Here is an 18971-nt window from a genome sequence, read left to right on the forward strand (position 1 = left end):
CTGAAAAATTTGCATTCTCTCCAAGGTAAGGGAATAGAATTGAGACTTTCAAAGAAAAGACCTGAATAAAGCTTCGCTTACGCTCCATTCTTTGTAGCCCCTCCCAAAGCTAAAACTGCTAAAAAACTATTTCAAAATTGAACTTATGCCTGCAATAGATGAGATACCAACATAAATCTTACTATTCAGCTAAATAATAATACATTATTAAAAAAGATAATTCAAAGTTAGCAGTAATGTATCAGCCAGGATCAAAACTGAGGAGGGGAAGTAAGAAATGTGTATGTCGGTGAGTTCAAATTATAAAGACAATCAAAATTAAAAGGACTCAAACCTGCATTATCTTTTAGATTCACATCTGCTCCAGATTCTATTAGTGCTTTCACCAGAGACAAATTTCCTCTTCTGGCTGCCAAATGAAGTCGACTTTCCCCTTTAGCATTCCTCTTATCGATCCCGGTTGTTTTCACTTCTGTAAAATTTCCAGGCAAACCTGAGGGTTCTTTTCTGCCAATGCTGATTATCATAAAGGATCCTAGCAAATATGTGAAAGCTTCCTCAAAATATCCTAAGTAGGGTACACTACACAGAAACATACATCAATTAATATTGGAAACAGAAGGAAAAATGATAAAGTACAAAAGACTTCAATGTGTTTTTGGAATATGGAAAGTACACTGATGGAGGAGAGGTAACTGACTTGTCAGAGAGGCGAATGCTCCACCCTAGTGCCTGCGAAGGGAATTAGAGAGCCAATCTGAACCCAGGCACTCAGCACTTGGGGGCATCAAATACCATGGAGGACAGCATGTGTGGAACAGGGCTGGAAACAGGGATATTCATTGAATGTATGTGGAATATATAGAAAGTTGGGACTCCAGGCTCCCTTCCCCAGCACTGAATAGCCTGGCAACCACTCCTCTTGTCCCATATCCCCATCTCCATGCCAGGAACCTGGAAGTTTATTATTTGTAAAACTCAATCAGCAAAGCTGTAGACTCAGACACAAAGCAAATTAGAGGGTTGTTAGAGTGATAAAACAAGAAAGGATATTGGTTAAACCAGTGGTCCTCAAAATGTGGGTCCAGACCAGCAGTATCACTGTTGCCTGGGAAACTTGTTAGAGAAGTGCGAATTCTCCAACCCATCTCAAGTCTACTGTGGAGGGTAGGCTCTAAGGTGGTTCCTAATGATCCTCACCTGCTATTCACTTCTATGTGCAATCCCCTTCTCTTGCATAATTTGTTTCGAACCAATAGAATACCTCAACATTGAGGGGATTTCACTTCCATGATTAGGTTACAAGAGATTGCAACCTCTGTATTAGTAGAATTGCCCTACTGCCTTCCTGGCTTGCATGCTTTGATGAAGCAAGGGACCGTGTTTGAGAGGCCCACATGGCAAGAAACAGAGGATGGCCACCAGCCAAGAACCAGCTAACAACCAAGGCCCTCAGTCTAATAAACTTCTAGGAACTGCATTCTGCCAACAACCACATAAGCTTGGAAGTGAATTCTTCACTAGTCAAGCCTTGGATGAGACCCCAGTCCTGGCCAACACCTTGACTGCAGCATGTGAAAGATCCTAACCAGGAGACATGGCTAAGCCATACCCAATTCTTGACCTACAGAAACTGTGAGATAATAAATGTGTGTGTCTTAAGCTGCTACGTTTGTGGTAATTTGATATGCAACAACGGATAATATACCTACTGAATCAGATGCCCTAAGGATAGGGCCCACAATTTGTTTTAGCAAGCTTTCTAGGTGATTCTGACGCAAGCTAAGGCTTAAGAACCACTGCACTAAGCCATGGAACCCTTCCCGTGCCCTATTCTCTAAATGTCACCAGGGTTCTTTATAAACTATGTTATGCCAATTGAGCTAGATGTTCCCTGAGATCATGGTCCTCACAGCCTCCAGTCCAGTAATTCAGTCCCTCAGGAAGTTTGGATGTGTCTATGGAGCTTCCCTGGTGGCATGATGGTTAAGTGCTACAGCTGCTAACCAAAATGTCGGCAGTTCAAATCCACCAGATGCTCCTTGGAAACTCTACGGGGCGGTTCTACTCTGTCCCATAGGGCCACTATGAATCAGAGTCGACTCCATGGCCACAGGTTTTTGGTTTGGTATGGAGCTTCCATGACCTTGCCTTGTACAAGTTGTGCTGGCTTCTGCAGTACTGTGTACTGTCTTACCCTTTACCAAAGTTACCACTTATCTATTTCATTTGGGAAAATTTCTTACATTATTTCTTTAATGATTTCTTCTTCTGTTTTCACTGTTCTCTCTGGATATCCTGGAGTGATCTTCTAATTGTCTTATCTTTTCTATATTCCAGCTTTTTCTTTGCCTTTTATAGGAGACTTGTAAAGCTTTTCCTTCAAATAGAAATATCTACCTATAAACATGTGCTTTTAATTTCTGCCATTATATTTTTAATATCTAAATTTTTTTTTAAGAGTTCTGTATTGTTCTCTGTTTCTTCTACAAATTTTTTTTTTTTTTAAGTTTTAGATTTTTTTTCTTATTCTTGCATTGTTTCTGTTTCTTCTGGGTTCCTTTGGCCTGTTCAGTATACTTTCATGTCTCTTTTATACTGATGTTTTAGTCAAATTCTTCAGATATTTGACTAAACCCAGTGCCGTTGAGTCAATTCCGACTCACAGCGACCCTACAGGACAGCGTAGAACTGCCCCACAGAGTTACCAAGGAGTGCCTGGTGGATTCGAACTGCCAACCCTTTGGTTAACAGCTGTAGCACTTAACCACTACGCCACCAGAGTTTCCGATATTTGACTATCTGTTTATATTTAAATGAGAGAAACTAAAATGTTGATTGGAAATCTATGGAGGGTGAGAGGAGAGTGGCAGGACTTAGGGCCTGGTTGAGTTCACTGTTAGGTGACTGGGAGCCTTTGTATTAGGGAATCCTGTCAATACCTAAATTCTTTTTCTCTGGAGCAGTTCAATTTATTTATTAGTTCAATCTAACAAATATTTACTCAGTCACTATGCTCTAAAAAAACACAAATAAGAAAACACTGTCTCTGCCTTAAATGGCTAACAGCCTAGTGGAATGACAAACATGCAAACAATTACATCAACATGGATTAAGTGCTGCTGCTGTTGCTGTGTGACACTGAGTCAATTCCAACTCAAAGTAACCCCCCACCCAAGGACCAAACAGAACGGCCCCATAGGGTTTCCTAGGCTGTAATCTTTAAGGCCACCACTTGTCTGTCAGTTTGTTGTACTGTGGTAGCTTGCATGTTGCTGTGATGCTGGGAGCTATGCCACATATGAAGAGGGAACATAGCATCAGGATTGGAGGACGACTCATTAACAACCTGCGATAGGCAGATGACACAACCTTGCTTGTTGAAAGTGAAAAGGACTTGAACCACTTACTGATGAAGAACAAAAACTATAGCCTTCAGTATGGACTACACTTCAACACAAAGAAAACAAAAGTATTCACAACTGAATCAATAGGCAACATCATGATCAATGAAGGAAATACTGAAGTTGTCAAGGATTTCATTTCACTTGGATTTACAATCAACGCCCATGGAAGCAGCAGTCAAATCAAATGACGTATTGTGTTGGGCAATTACGTTCCAAAAAACCTCTTTAAAGTGTTGAAAAGGAAATATGTCACTTTGAGGAGTATAAGGTGTGCTTGACCCAAGCCAGGATACTTCCAATTGCTTCATATGCATGTGAAAGCTGAACAATGAATAAGGAAGACCTAAGAAGAACCAATGCCTTTGAATTGTGGTGTTTGTGAAGAATATCGAATATACCATGGACTGCCAGAAGAAGAAACAAACCTGTCTTGGAAGAAGTACTGCCGGAATGCTCCTTAGAAGCGAGGATGGTAAGACTTTGTCTCACTTACTTTGGACATGTTATCAGAAAGGACCAGTCCCTGGAGAAGGACATCATGCTTGGTAAAGTAGAGGGTCAGGGAAAAAGAGGAAGACCCTCAATAAGATGGACTGACACAGTGGCTGCAATGATGGACTCAAACATAGCAACGATTGTGAAGATGGCATGGGACTGGGGTTGCAATGAATTGGAACTGACTCAACAGCACTTAACAACAATCTTTGCAGAGCAGATTGCCAAGTCCTTTCTCCCACAGCACAGCTGGTGGGTTGGGACTGCCTATCTTTCAGTCAGCAGCCGAGCACTTAACCATTGTACTGCCAGGGCTCCTTAAGTGCTTATAGTGGCTGCCATAACAAATTACCACAAATTGGGTGGCTTAAAACAACAGAAATTTATTCTTTCAGTTCTGGAGACCAGAATTCCAAAATCAAGGTGTCAACAAGGCCGTTTTCCCTCTGGAAGTTCTACAAGAGAATCCTTCATTACCTCTTTTGGCTTCTGGTGGCTATCAGCATTCCTTGGCATCCTTGTTTGGTGGCTACATCACCCCAATCTCTGCCTCTCTTCACACATCCTTCTCCTCTCTGGTGTGTCTCAAACCTCCCTCTGCCATTCTCCTATAAGGACACTTGTCATTGGATTTAGGGCCTACCCAGATAATCCAGCTGACCTCTTGAACTTCAAATTCTTAATTTAATTAAATCTGCAAAAACTCTTTTTCCAAGAGGTAACATTCAATCTTTTACCATAAAAGGTAATATTCACAGGTTCTGGGGACTAGGATGTGGTCATGTTTTTGGTGACCACCATTTGATAGTGAAAGGAGGTATCTACATGAGGGGCTTCAGTTTACATGAGAGGGAGCCAATGGAAGAAGTGTCACAGAGAATGCCTAATCCAGTATCCTCCCCCACCTCTTACTAACCCACCACTGTTGAGTCAATTCCACCTCATAGCAACCCTATAGGACAGAGTAGAACTGCCCCATAGGGTTTCTAAGGCTGTAAATCATATGGAAGCAGACTGCTACATCTTTGTGTCACAGAGCACCTGGTGGGTTTGAACTGCAGACCTTTCTGTTAGCAGCTGAGCACTTTAACCACTGCACCACCAAGGATCCTACCTCTTACTAGGCAGTAGATAAACCAATTTTTCAGTGCTTATTGTTTAACCAGAAGTAGTCCAGCCCGTTGGCTCATCACAGTACTACTTCCAAGAACTATGGAAGGATAGTTAGCTTGTCCACATTGCCAAACACATGACACAAAGAAACTAGTGATCATGGTTCTTAAATTTCCCTTATGTTAAAAAGGCTAGGGGGGGCGGGGCCAAGATGGCAGACTAGGTGGACGCTACCGCGGATCCCTCTTGCAACAAAGGCTCGAAAAACAAGTGAATCCATCACATACATAACAATCTACAAACCCTGAACAACAAACACAGATTTAGAGACGGAGAACGAACAAATACGGGGAGGCAGCAATTGTTTTCAGAGCCTGGAGCCAGCATACCAGTAAGGTGACCTTCGGCGCCCGATTTGGGGCAGAGCCCAGGGGGGCAGACGGCACTAACAAGGGGCCCAGCCCTGGCCCCCGAACTCATTCCGGGAGGGGGCCCAGCCGGTTAGCGCGGGCGGCGTGGCGGCCCAGCCGGTGGGAGAAGTCCCCGGGAGGCAGTGACTGGTCTTGGAATGGGGAGAGCAGGGTCCCAGCCAGGGAGCCATCCCGCCGGGATTTTGGCGGGGCGTGGGTACGGCATAAGCATGGGGAGCTGCTCCACCCCCCTGAACTAACCCCGGGAGGGGGCCCAGCTGGTTCGCGCGGGCGGCGTGGCGACGCAGCCGGTGGGAGAAGCCCCCGGGAGGCAGTGACGGGTCTTGGAGTGGGGAGAGCAGCGTCCCAGCCAGGTAACCGTCCCGCCGGAATTTTGACTGGGCGCAGGTACAGCATAGGCGTGGAGAGCTGCTCCACCCCCCTGAACTAGCCCCGGGGAGGGGACCCAGCCGGTTCGCGCAGGCGGCATGGCGACGCAGCCGGTGGGGGAGGTCCCGGGGGGAAGTGACTGGTCTTGGAGCGGGGAGAGTGGCGTCCCAGCCGGGAGGCGCGGTTCCGGCGCAGGCACGGGGAGCTGCTCCGCTCGCCTGAGCTGACCCGGGGGAGGCCAAGCCGGTTCGTAGGAGCGGCATGGCGACGCGGCTGGCGGGACGGGGAGTCCCCGGGAGGCAGCGACTGATTTTGGAGTCGGGACTGCACCGTCCCAGTAGGGGAACCTTGACGTTGGGCATGGGGCTGGCAGCGTAGGATCTGGCCGTGACTCCAGCGGGCCAGACCTCCCGGGGGCAATCTCCACACAGCCAGCACACATAGGCAACGCGCCCTGCGGAAATCTCAGATATAATAATCATTCCAAGCAAGACAAGCAACTCTGGCTATATTCTGAGGTGCTACTCTCCTATCTCTCTGATCCCTCCCCCACCCTCCCCAGACGGCTTCATTAACATCCGAATACCCTGAGCCAGAGGGAGAACTCTGATAGGGATCTGACTGCATTTTTTTTTAGCGGATTTTCTGCAAAAACTAGTTTCCCAGTGATGGCTCGGAGACAGCAGTCCATATCAAACCACATAAAGAAGCAGACCATGACAGCTTCTCCAACCCCCCAAACAAAAGAATCAAAATCTTTCCCAAATGAAGATACAATCCTGGAATTATCAGATACAGAATATAAAAAACTAATTTACAGAATGCTTCAAGACATCACAAACGAAATAAGGCAAACTGCAGAAAAAGCCAAGGAACACACTGATAAAACAGTTGAAGAACTCAAAAAGATTATTCGAGAACATAGTGGAAAAATTAATAAGTTGCAAGAATCCATAGAGAGACAGCATGTAGAAATCCAAAAGATTAACAATAAAATTACAGAATTAGACAAAGCAATAGGAAGTCAGAGGAGCAGACTCGAGCAATTAGAATGCAGACTGGGACATCTGGAGGACCAGGGAATCAACACCAACATAGCTGAAAAAAAATCAGATAAAAGAATTTAAAAAAATGAAGAAACCCTAAGAATCATGTGGGACTCTATCAAGAAGGATAACTTGCGGGTGATTGGAGTCCCGGAACAGGGAGGGGGGACAGAAAACACAGAGAAAATAGTTGAAGAACTCCTGACAGAAAACTTCCCTGACATCATGAAAGACAAAAGGGTATCTATCCAAGATGCTCATCGAACCCCACTTAAGATTGATCCAAAAAGAAAAATACCGAAACATATTATCATCAAACTCGCCAAAACCAAAGATAAACAGAAAATTTTAAAAGCAGCCAGGGAGAAAAGAAAGGTTTCCTTCAAGGGAGAATCAATAAGAGTAAGTTCAGACTACTCAGCAGAAACCACGCAGGCAAGAAGGGAATGGGACGACATATACAGAGCACTGAAGGAGAAAAACTGCCAGCCAAGGATCATATATCCAGCAAAACTCTCTCTGAAATATGAAGGCGAAATTAAGATATTTACAGATAAACACAAGTTTAGAGAATTTGCAAAAACCAAACCAAAGCTACAAGAAATACTAAAGGATATTGTTTGGTCAGAAAACCAGTAATATCAGATACCAGCACAATACAAGGTCACAAAACGGAACGTCCTGATATCAACTCAAATAGGGAAATCGCAAAAAAAAACAAATTAAGATTAATTAAAAATAAATAAATAAATAATACAAATAACAGGAAATCATGGAAGTCAATAGGTAAAAGATCACAATAATCAAAAAGAGGGACCAAATACAAGAGGCACTGAACTGCCAGATGGAGAGTGATACAAGGCGATATAGAACGATACAAGTTAGGTTTTTACTTAGAAAAATAGGGGTAAATAATAAGGTAACCACAAAAAGGTATAACAACTCCATAACTCAAGATAAAAGCCAAGAAAAACGTAACGACTCAACTAACATAAAGTCAAACACTATGAAAATGAGGATCTCACAATTAACTAAGAAAAATGTCTCAGCACAAAAAAGTATGTGGAAAAATGAAATTGCCATCAACACACATGAAAGGGCATCAAAATGACAGCACTAAAAACTTATTTATCTATAATTACACTGAATGTAAATGGACTAAATGCACCAATAAAGAGACAGAGAGTCACGGGCTGGATAAAGAAACACGATCCATCTATATGCTGCCTACAAGAGACACACCTTAGACTTAGAGACACAAACAAACTAAAACTCAAAGGATGGAAAAAAATATATCAAGCAAACAATAAGCAAAAAAGAAGAGGAGTAGCAATATTAATTTCTGACAAAATAGACTTTAGACTTAAATCCACCACAAAGGATAAAGAAGGATACTATATAATGATAAAAGGGACAATTGATCAGGAAGACATAACCATATTAAATATTTATGCACCCAATGACAGGGCTGCAAGATACATAAATCAAATTTTAACAGAATTGAAAAGTGAGATAGACACCTCCACAATTATAGTAGGAGACTTCAACACACCACTTTCGGAGAAGGACAGGACATCCAGTAAGAAGCTCAATAGAGACACGGAAGACCTACTTACAACAATCAACCAACTTGACCTCACTGACTTATACAGAACTCTCCACCCAACTGCTGCAAAGTATACTTTTTTTTTCTAGCGCACATGGAACATTCTCTAGAATAGACCACATATTAGGTCATAAAACAAACCTTTGCAGAGTCCAAAACATCAAAATATTACAAAGCATCTTCTCAGACCACAAGGCAATAAAACTAGAAATCCATAACAGAAAAACTAGGGAAAAGAAATCAAATACTTGGAAAATGAACAATACCCTCCTGAAAAAAGACTGGGTTATAGAAGACATCAAGGAGGGAATAAGGAAATTCATAGAATGCAACGAGAATGAAAATACTTCCTATCAAAACCTCTGGGACACAGCAAAAGCAGTGCTCAGAGGCCAATTTATATCGATAAATGCACACATACAAAAAGAAGAAAGAGCCAAAAGCAGAGAACTGTCCCTACAACTTGAACAAATAGAAAGTGAGCAACAAAAGAACCCATCAGGCACCAGAAGAAAACAAATAATAAAAATTAGAGCTGAACTAAATGAATTAGAGAACAGAAAAACAATTGAAAGAATTAACAAAGCCAAAAGCTGCTTCTTTGAAAAAATTAACAAAATTGATAAACCATTGGCTAGACTGACTAAAGAAATACAGGAAAGGAAACAAATAACCCGAATAAGAAACGAGAAGGACCACATCACAACAGAACCAAATGAAATTAAAAGAATCATTTCAGATTACTACGAAAAATTGTACTCTAACAAATTTGAAAACCTAGAAGAAGTGGATGAATTCTTGGAAAAACACTACCTACCTAAACTAACACATTCAGAAGTAGAACAACTAAATAGACCCATAACAAAAAAAGAGATTGAAACGGTAATCAAAAAACTCCCAACAAAAAAAAGTCCTGGCCCGGACGGCTTCACTGCAGAGTTCTACCAAACTTTCAGAGAAGAGTTAACACCACTACTACTGAAGGTATTTCAAAGCATAGAAAAAGACGGAATACTACCCGACTAATTCTATGAAGCCACCATCTCCCTGATACCAAAACCAGGTAAAGACATTACAAAAAAAGAAAATTATAGACCTATATCCCTCATGAGCATAGATGCAAAAATCCTCAACAAAATTCTAGCCAATAGAATCCAACAACACATCAAAAAAAGAATTCACCATGATCAAGTGGGATTTATACCAGGTATGCAATTTTTTTTTTTATGCAAGGCCGGTTTAATATCAGAAAAACCATTAATGTAATCCATCACATAAATAAAACAAAAGATAAAAACCACATGATCTTATCAATTGATGCAGAAAAGGCATTTGACAAAGTCCGACACCCATTTATGATAAAAACTCTTACCAAAATAGGAATTGAAGGAAAATTCCTCAACATAATAAAGGGCATCTATGCAAAGCCAACAGCCAACATCACTCTAAATGGAGAAAACCTGAAAGCATTTCCCTTGAGAACGGGAACCAGACAAGGATGCCCTTTATCACCGCTCTTATTCAACATCGTACTTGAAGTCCTAGCCAGGGCAATTAGGCTAGACAAAGAAATAAAGGGTATCTGGATTGGCAAGGAAGAAGTAAAGTTATCACTATTTGCAGATGACATAATCTTATACACAGAAAACCCTAAGGAATCCTCCAGAAAACTACTGAAACTAATAGAAGAGTTTGGCAGAGTCTCAGGTTATAAAATAAACATACAAAAATCACTTGGATTCCTCTACATCAACAAAAAGAACACCGAAGAGGAAATCACCAAATCAATACCATTCACAGTAGCCCCCAAGAAGATAAGATACTTAGGAATAAATCTTACCAAGGATGTAAAAGACCTATACAAAGAAAACTACAAAGCTCTACTACAAGAAATTCAAAAGGACATACTTAAGTGGAAAAACATACCTTGCTCATGGATAGGAAGACTTAACATAGTAAAAATGTCTATTCTACCAAAAGCCATCTATACATATAACGCACTTCCGATCCAAATTCCAATGTCATATTTTAAGGGGATAGAGAAACAAATCACCAATTTCATATGGAAGGGAAAGAAGCCCCAGATAAGCAAAGCATTACTGAAAAAGAAGAAGAAAGTGGGAGGCCTCACTCTACCTGATTTCAGAACCTATTATACAGCCACAGTAGTCAAAACAGTCTGGTACTGGTACAACAGGCACATAGACCAATGGAACAGAATTGAGAACCCAGATATAAATCCATCCACGTATGAGCAGCTGATATTTGACAAAGGACCAGTGTCAGTTAATTGGGGAAAAGATAGTCTTTTTAACAAATGGTGCTGGCATAACTGGATATCCATTTGAAAAGAATGAAACAGGACCCATACCTCACACCATGCACAAAAACTAACTCCAAGTGGATCAAAGACCTAAACATAAAGACTAAAACCATAAAGATCATGGAAGAAAAAATAGGGACAACCCTAGGAGCCCTAATACAAGGCATAAACAGAATACAAAACATTACCAAAAATGATGAAGAGAAACCTGATAACTGGGAGCTCCTAAAAATCAAACACCTATGCTCATCTAATGACTTCACCAAAAGAGTAAAAAGACCACCTACAGATTGGGAAAGAATTTTCAGCTATGACATCTCAGACCAGCGCCTGATCTCTAAAATCTACATGATTCTGTCAAAACTCAACCACAAAAAGACAAACAACCCAATCAAGAAGTGGGCAAAGGATATGAACACACATTTCACTAAAGAAGATATTCAGGCAGCCAACAGATACATGAGAAAATGCTCTCGATCATTAGCCATTAGAGAAATGCAAATTAAAACTACGATGAGATTCCATCTCACACCAGCAAGGCTGGCATTAATCCAAAAAACACAAAATAATAAATGTTGGAGAGGCTGCGGAGAGATTGGAACTCTTATACACTGCTGGTGGGAATGTCAAATGGTACAACCACTTTGGAAATCTATCTGGCGTTATCTTAAACTGTTAGAAATAGAACTACCATACCACCCAGAAATCCCACTCCTCAGAATATACCCTAGAGATACAAGAGCCTTCACACAAACAGATATATGCACACCCATGTTTATTGCAGCTCTGTTTACAATAGCAAAAAGCTGGAAGCAACCAAGGTGTCCATCTACGGATTAATGGGTAAATAAATTGTGGTATATTCACACAATGGAATACTACGTATCGATAAAAAACAGTGACGAATCTGTGAAACATTTCATAACATGGAGGAACCTGGAAGGCATTATGCTGAGCGAAATTAGTCAGAGGCAAAAGGACAAATATTGTGTAAGACCACTATTATAAGATCTTGAGAAATAGTAAAAACAGAGAAGAACACATACTTTTGTGGTTACGAAGGGCGGTGGGAGGGAGGGAGGGAGAGGATTTTTTATTGATTAATCAGTAGATAAGAACTGCTTTGGGTGAAGGGAAAGTGAACACTCAATACATGGAAGGTCAGCTCAATTGGACTGGACCAAAAGCAAAGAAGTTTCTGGGATAAAATGAATGCTTCAAAGGTCAGCGGAGCAGGGGCGGGGGTCTGGGGAACATGGTTTGAGGGGACTTCTAAGTCAATTGGCGAAATAATTCTATTATGAAAACATTCTGCATCCCACTTTGAAATGTGGCATCTGGGGTCTTAAATGCTAACAAGCGGCAATCTAAGATGCATCAATTGGTCTCAACCCACCTGGAGCAAAGCAAAATGAAGAACACCAAGGTCACACGACAACTAGGAGCCCAAGAGACAGAAAGGGCCACATGAACCAGAGACCTACATCATCCTGAGACCAGAAGAACTAGTTGGTGCCCGGCCACAATCGATGACTGCCCTGACAGGGTGCACAACAGAGAACTCCTGAGGGAACAGGAGATCAGTGGGATGCAGACCCCAAATTCTCATAAAAAGACCATACTTAATGGTCTGACTGAGACTAGAGGAATCCCGGCGGCCATGCTCCCCAGACCTTCTGTTGGCACAGGACAGGAATCATCCCCGAAGACAACTCATCAGACATGAAAGGGACTGGTCAGCAGGTGGGAGAGAGATGCTGATGAAGAGTAAGCTAATTATATCAGGTGGACACTTGAGAGTGTGTTGGCAACTCTTGTCTGGAGGGGGGATGGGAGGGTAGAGAGAGAGAGGGAAGCTGGCAAAATTGTCACGAAAGGAGAGACTGAAAGGGCTGACTCAAGAGGGGGAGAGCAAGTGGGAGTACGGAGTAAGACGTATGTAAACTTATATGTGACAGACTGATTGGATTTGTAAACGTTCACTTGAAGCTTAATAAAAGTTAATAAAAAAAAAAAAGGCTAGGGGGAAGTTTCTAAGGGATCTGACACAATTTGGCCCTGGTGCCCCTACTCAATAATCCTATTGCCTCTGTTGTTTATCTCCTCTAAAATAACAAATTAGAAGTTATAGGCAGAAATATAACAAGAATATATCTGAAAACTAATGGATCCTCAAGTGCTGCCTTACAGTAAAAGCATCTGACAGATACAACTGAAATAATCTATAACTTAGTGAATAACTAAAAAATAACAAAATGATAAATAATAATAATAATAAATAACAAAACACCAGTGTATCTGAAAGTTTAGAAACTCTGATAGAAAAATAGATTGCTGTGTTTGATTGTATAAATTTTTTCCTATACAATTATAGGAATACAAACCTTGGCTGCAGGTAGCTTTCAACAAATTTTGTCTGTTTTTCAAATTCTGAACTTGGGTATCAGTAGGCATGTGAATTTCTGAATCTGATTTTTCTTTTTTCTTGTCACCATTTCTTATAGTGCTTTCCTCTCCATTATTAGCTAATTCCTCATCTGAAAAAGAAACACTTTGCAATACTGGTGTTGCAAACATGACTTTAAAAAAAATTCATACATTTTTAGAGTTTCTGTTCTGAGTTCAATTTCTTTTAAAGGAATGGAAGCCTGTAAAGATATTTTTATATAACAAACATGAAATTTTCTAATTGCAATTCTGATGGAATACAGTGAATAGTTGTCAGTGGGATTATTTCCTGCTGTGAAAATGTTCTTATGATTCCTGATACTAAACAAGTGCTATTATTAAAAAGAAACACAAAATGCATAGAAATGCTGTTTGCTAACTTCTGTCAATACTAATTTAACGACCACCTTTGATAATAACAGTTTGACTTTCAAACTAAACACTATCACTTAACCCCAATTATGGCCCATATGTCCTTACCCATGTCAGTTTGGGCATATGTTGAGTGGAAATTCAGTTGAAAATTTCTATAAAATAAGTAAGTCTATAAAAAAAAGTCTATAGGAAATGTTTATAAGCCAAGAAATATTACTAATACCTGGTTTGGGAGACATTTCTTTCTCTCCTCTTTGATTAAGTTGTGAGTTGTTGATCAATTCTTTATTCATATTGTCAGTGGAATGAAAATCTACATTATGTATAGTCTCGCTCTCTGGAAGGTCTTGTCCCCTTTTTTCAATTTTAGTTGTTTCTATTACTTGAGAATGAGCAATTGCAGATAAAGGCCCATTTGAATAACATGTTTTTTGATCTTTGTCAGTGTAATTCCTTTTAAGGTCTTGTTTCTCATTCATCTTTTCCACAATATGTGTTTCTGTTTGATTCGTTAAAGAAGCTGGTGCTCTGGGGCTATAATCCTGAGGCCTTTTGAATAGTTCCATGTGACCAGCCAGCTCTGAAGCTTCATGTATTGCAAGTGTTCTTGTACAAGCCAGGGAAGTTTGTTCAGGATTGCCAGGTGAGTGATCAAAAGAAATTCCATACATGTATTGTTCGCGATCTGCAACATGTTGTTCAGAAATTACTGTATTTTCTGAATCAGAAAAAGTAACAGCTTCCTGTTGTGGAGTTATGGTTAGGCTGCCTGCTTTTAACTCATTTTCCTGTGAAAAACAGTGCTCAGAAGGCAAAGGCCGTTGAAAATACATTTCCTCTCTATTTGTTACAGTCTTTTCACAATTATAGTAGATTTTGCAATCTGTAGAACATATCACCTCTTTACATGTCACAGCCTTCTCAGTACTGCAACCATCACCACCATCATCATCATTACTGCTTCCCTTTATAATGGATGGGACAGAATTTTCCCACTTATTAAAGTTCTCATATTTTTTACCTGAGTTCCTATTTTCATGAAATTTATAAGGGCTTATGCACCATGTTTTGTCAGTGTAGGGGGACTGGTCTGAGAAAGAAACTTCAGTTTGGTCAATGGATTCTAATTCCAAGAACTGTGCTTCTTGATTATCCGATAAATCTAAATCTAAGCCCTGAGTATGTGTTTCTTTGGAAATTGAACAAGTCGTGACATTGTCACCTACGTCATTTGTCAGGCTTGAGAGGGCTGGGCTGGAAGGTTTACATGACTCTTCTGGAAGGCCAGCCAGGGTTTGGAGAGTATACTGCTGATGCAGAACCAATCTGTTTATTCTTCTGGAAGAAGTGACAGCTATTGTCTTTCTTGGACTGCAGTCGCCATCATCCTCTTGAGGTTTTTTATGCTGTCTGTTTCTTCTTCCTTTATCATCAGACACATTTGTGCTGGGATCTCTGACATTACAGAGATTGTCCTTTCTGAATCCTTTAGAGTGTATTTGGTCAACGGTTGATTGATTTTGCTTGGATTTACCAAATTTTGTGTTTCTGGAATCTTTTTGGTAATATTCATATATATCTTCTTTATTTATAAATAAAGCCTCTTTGCTTCCTTTATTGACTTTTACATGTTCTTGCTTCAGTCTGTTGGAATTTTCATCATTAACAAACCAAACACAATTTTTAGAACTGAATTTTGGTTTCTATAGGAACAAAATATATAGTTAGCTTTAATTTTCAGATGTAATTCTACACTTAGTTCATTCTGAATAATTGATAAATCTATTGTTCCACTCAATTTTATAATTTAATCTAACCACAGGCCTGGTGAAATATAAAAAAAAAAAAAGTGGAATATATCCAACTAATATTTCAGAAAACTAGACTCATTATGTATACTAATATTTATTTTGTGCTATACATTTTAATTCTTTTTTACCAGTATTTTAGCACTATTGGTCTTACGAAACATAACAAAAATATTTTAGCCTACTTAATTTTTTATAGGTTTATTAAACTCATCAGATCAAAGTTTCCTTATAAAGAAAACTTTACAGAATGCTTTAGAAACACTCCACTCTCCCAGTTGATACACAGCGGGAGCTAGAACAAGGGGAGTTTCTTCTTCCAGTATCTTTGAGAGACTATCTGTAGGGCAAGAAAGAAGGGATTTAAAAACAAGAAGAAGGATATGCTCCTGAAGTGGTCTGTATAGATATATTTTTGTGAGCTTGTAAGATTAAAGCCAGGACAATGCTTCCTTTCACCCACCAGAACCCAAGCACCAAATCAAGATTATCTGCCCACTATGTAAACCTTGAAGGGGCGGAGTGACACCTTGGGCTCTTGTGCTGCGCTTAGGCCAAAAGAAATTTGACATGGTTGATAAACCTCATGGACCATGAAGAGGAGGAAAAAGGAAATGACTACCAATATATCAGTATGCCCAGATATGCCACATTTACTCAACTGCTTCCCAAACTAGCAGCCCAGAACCCTCTGATTCTCATGTAATTATTCCAAAGTGTCTTAAAAGCAAAAGTGAAGTCACTATTCCTGACTAATGCTTCAGTAGTCTTTCTTTTCCTTCTCATGATCTATAAAATAACCAGGAGGTGCATTCTTATAAAAACGTTTATTACTAAACATAGATATACCTTGTATTGGTGTAAATCCTCTATGTCTAGTGGGTCAGTGCTATTCCTTTGAGCTGTAACCAAAAATAGAAAAATCAAAGAGAACATCCTCCAATGGTCAGGCTCTAGATTTCTAAAACCCACACATTCTTTGCCATGAAAAAGCAACCAGAATAAATGAAATTATGCAAACGTTTTATATCAAAATTGGCACACCTAATTTATGATACCCATATTTATAAGAAACTACAATCTGCAGAGAGCTGAAAACACTTACATAGGAAAAGTGAAATAGATTCTACAAAATGATAAGCAATACTAAATGTGGGCAATGAAACGAGTATTTTTTATTCCCCCATAGATATACCAACTTCATTCAGTTGACTGATTATGTAGCTATATGCAAGGTACTTTCATAAGGCAAAAAAAAAAAAACTCCCCAAATTATTGGATTATCTTTTTTTTTTTTTTTTTAATATGTCTGGTGGCGAGGTGGTTAAGTGCTTGGCTGCTAACCGAAAGGCTGGTGATTTGAACCCACTACCTGCTCCTTGGAAACCCTATGGGATAGTTCTACTCTGTCCTATAGGGTTGCTATGAGTCAGAATCAACTTGATGGCAACAGGTTTGGTTTGGTTTTTATACATGCATTTGGCCACAGTCAATTTGACAGAGGAAGGAAAAACTTAATGAACAAGGCAAAGTCATGGAAGCTCCATACCAAACCGAAAACCCGTTGCCGTCAAGTCGATTCCAACTCATAGCGACCCTAGAGGACAGAGTAGAACTGCCCTATAGGGTTTTCAAGGAGTGCCTCCTGGATTCAAACTGCCGACTTTTGGTTAGCGGCCATAGCCCTTAACCACTATCCCACCAGGGTTTCCTCTGTAAAGATTACAGCCTTGAAAACTCTGAGGCAGTTCTACCCTGTCCTACAGGGTTGCCATGAGTCAGAATCAATTCAGTGGCAACTGGTGGTGGAATATGTCTGCTTAATATAGTCCTGCATTCTCTTAAAAACAAAGCATATATGCATGGAAAGGCTAATTACTTTGTTTAAAAAAAAAAAAATACTACCTAGACTGCTAGACTGATAATTAAAGGAAAGTACTTTAGTGTCTTTTTTATTGTCTCTTTTAAATACTGAAGGTGAAATTACCTATATACGCATTGGGGCCCTGATGTTGAAGTGGTTAAGAGCTCGGCTGCTAACCAAAAGGTCAGCAGTTCGAATCCACCAACTGCTCCTTGGAAACCCTATGGGACAGTTCTACTCTGTCTTATAGGGTAGCTATGAGTCGCGATCGACTTAATGGCAACATGTTTGGTTTGGTTTTTATATACGCATTTAGCCACAATCAATTTGATAGAAGAAGGAAAAAATTAATGAACATCTGAGATGTGATATATAAAGAAATCTTAAATAAATGAATATTCTAACAAGGATATATTTGGAAAAGAGCGATTTAACTTATTTCTTGGGAATAATTTTCATGACACCAATCAAATTACCATGAGCAAAAAAATGAGGCCTGCCATTCAAACTCACACATTCATACAGACTCAGGTCAAGGTAAAGGAGCCATTGCACTTAATCCATTAAGGGCAGAAAGTGGTTTAACTTTGCTTTTCAGATGAAGGAAGGGATACAGAATGTCCTATTAACCAAAGCGGCTGGGAGCAGTCTCTGGAACCTCACCCCTGAGTTTCAGTCTTGACTCATCTGTTTACTGCTGGGTGACCTTGGATAAGTATTTTAATGTCTCTACCTCAGCGTCATAAAATGAAGCTAAAAATAGTCCCTACTTTACAGAATTGTTTTAAAGATTAAAATAGATAACCCATGTAAAGAGTTTAGAGAAATTCCTGCCACATAGAAAGTTCTCCATTATTATTGTTGTTATATATCTTCCAAGGGCATAAAGGACTGTCTTTTCCATACTTTGGTTCTTAACGAGCAGAGAAACAATACTTCCCAGGAACCACCCGGTCAGTCATAGTTTCTAAGAGAATCTGGAATCAAGAAAGGAGGTTTTATTTCCTTTCAGTTTTTAAGACTGTACATTTCCTATTATAATCTACCAAAAAAAAAAACCTCACAGATATAAACTCTAAAGCGGTGAGTTTTGATAATGTAGCTGCATTCTTCTCCCTCTGTCATTCTGAGCTCCTATCATGTGTCAGGTACTGTGCTGAGGCATTTTACACACATTAACTCCAATCCTCACACTAACAATCCCATAGATAAGTAGGTAAATGAGTAGATTTTACAAGCCCAATGTTACAGATTAGAAAACTGAGGAGGTTAATATATCCAAGTCTATGAAGTTAATAAGAACTTCATCCTACACCAAAGTTGACGTTTTTCACACTAAGATGGAAAAGCACAAATACATTTTGTAGGAGGAAGGTTCTTTATACACCAGGTCCCATGACAGAAAGCTCCAAACTGAAATTTTAAAATGAGCACTCTGTGCAAGTCTATAGATATCTTTACTTAAGTAAGCTATTTTTTCTCTTATACTGATATATAGTCTGATAAGTAATGACAATTTGAAAGTTTACACTTAAGAAATGTTCAAACTATCTGATGAAACATAATAATGCAGCCCAGCTTGGTAAATTACCTCAAGAAGGAAGAGTGGGACCTAAGTCCTAAGAAGAAAGGCACCAGATTCCTTTCCATGAAGGAAAATCCCTCAGGTAGGGTCAGAAGTGGACG

At 39.8% G+C, this 18971-nt stretch overlaps 1 protein-coding gene across 1 annotated transcript in view; it reads right to left on the reverse strand.

Moving 5' to 3' along the window:
- Window positions 1-18971, reverse strand: part of ANKRD31 (ankyrin repeat domain 31) — a 170244-nt gene that overhangs the window by 80039 nt on the left and 71234 nt on the right. Inside the window, exons 14-17 of the mRNA XM_049867748.1 lie at window positions 16271-16323; window positions 13837-15316; window positions 13175-13327; window positions 335-472 (exon numbers count right to left, since the gene is read on the reverse strand). Coding sequence (XP_049723705.1) covers window positions 335-472; window positions 13175-13327; window positions 13837-15316; window positions 16271-16323 — 1824 coding nt within the window. The remainder of the gene's footprint in view (window positions 1-334; window positions 473-13174; window positions 13328-13836; window positions 15317-16270; window positions 16324-18971) is intronic.

Source organism: Elephas maximus, chromosome 2 (assembly GCF_024166365.1).
Source record: "Elephas maximus indicus isolate mEleMax1 chromosome 2, mEleMax1 primary haplotype, whole genome shotgun sequence".
NCBI lineage: Eukaryota > Metazoa > Chordata > Mammalia > Proboscidea > Elephantidae > Elephas > Elephas maximus.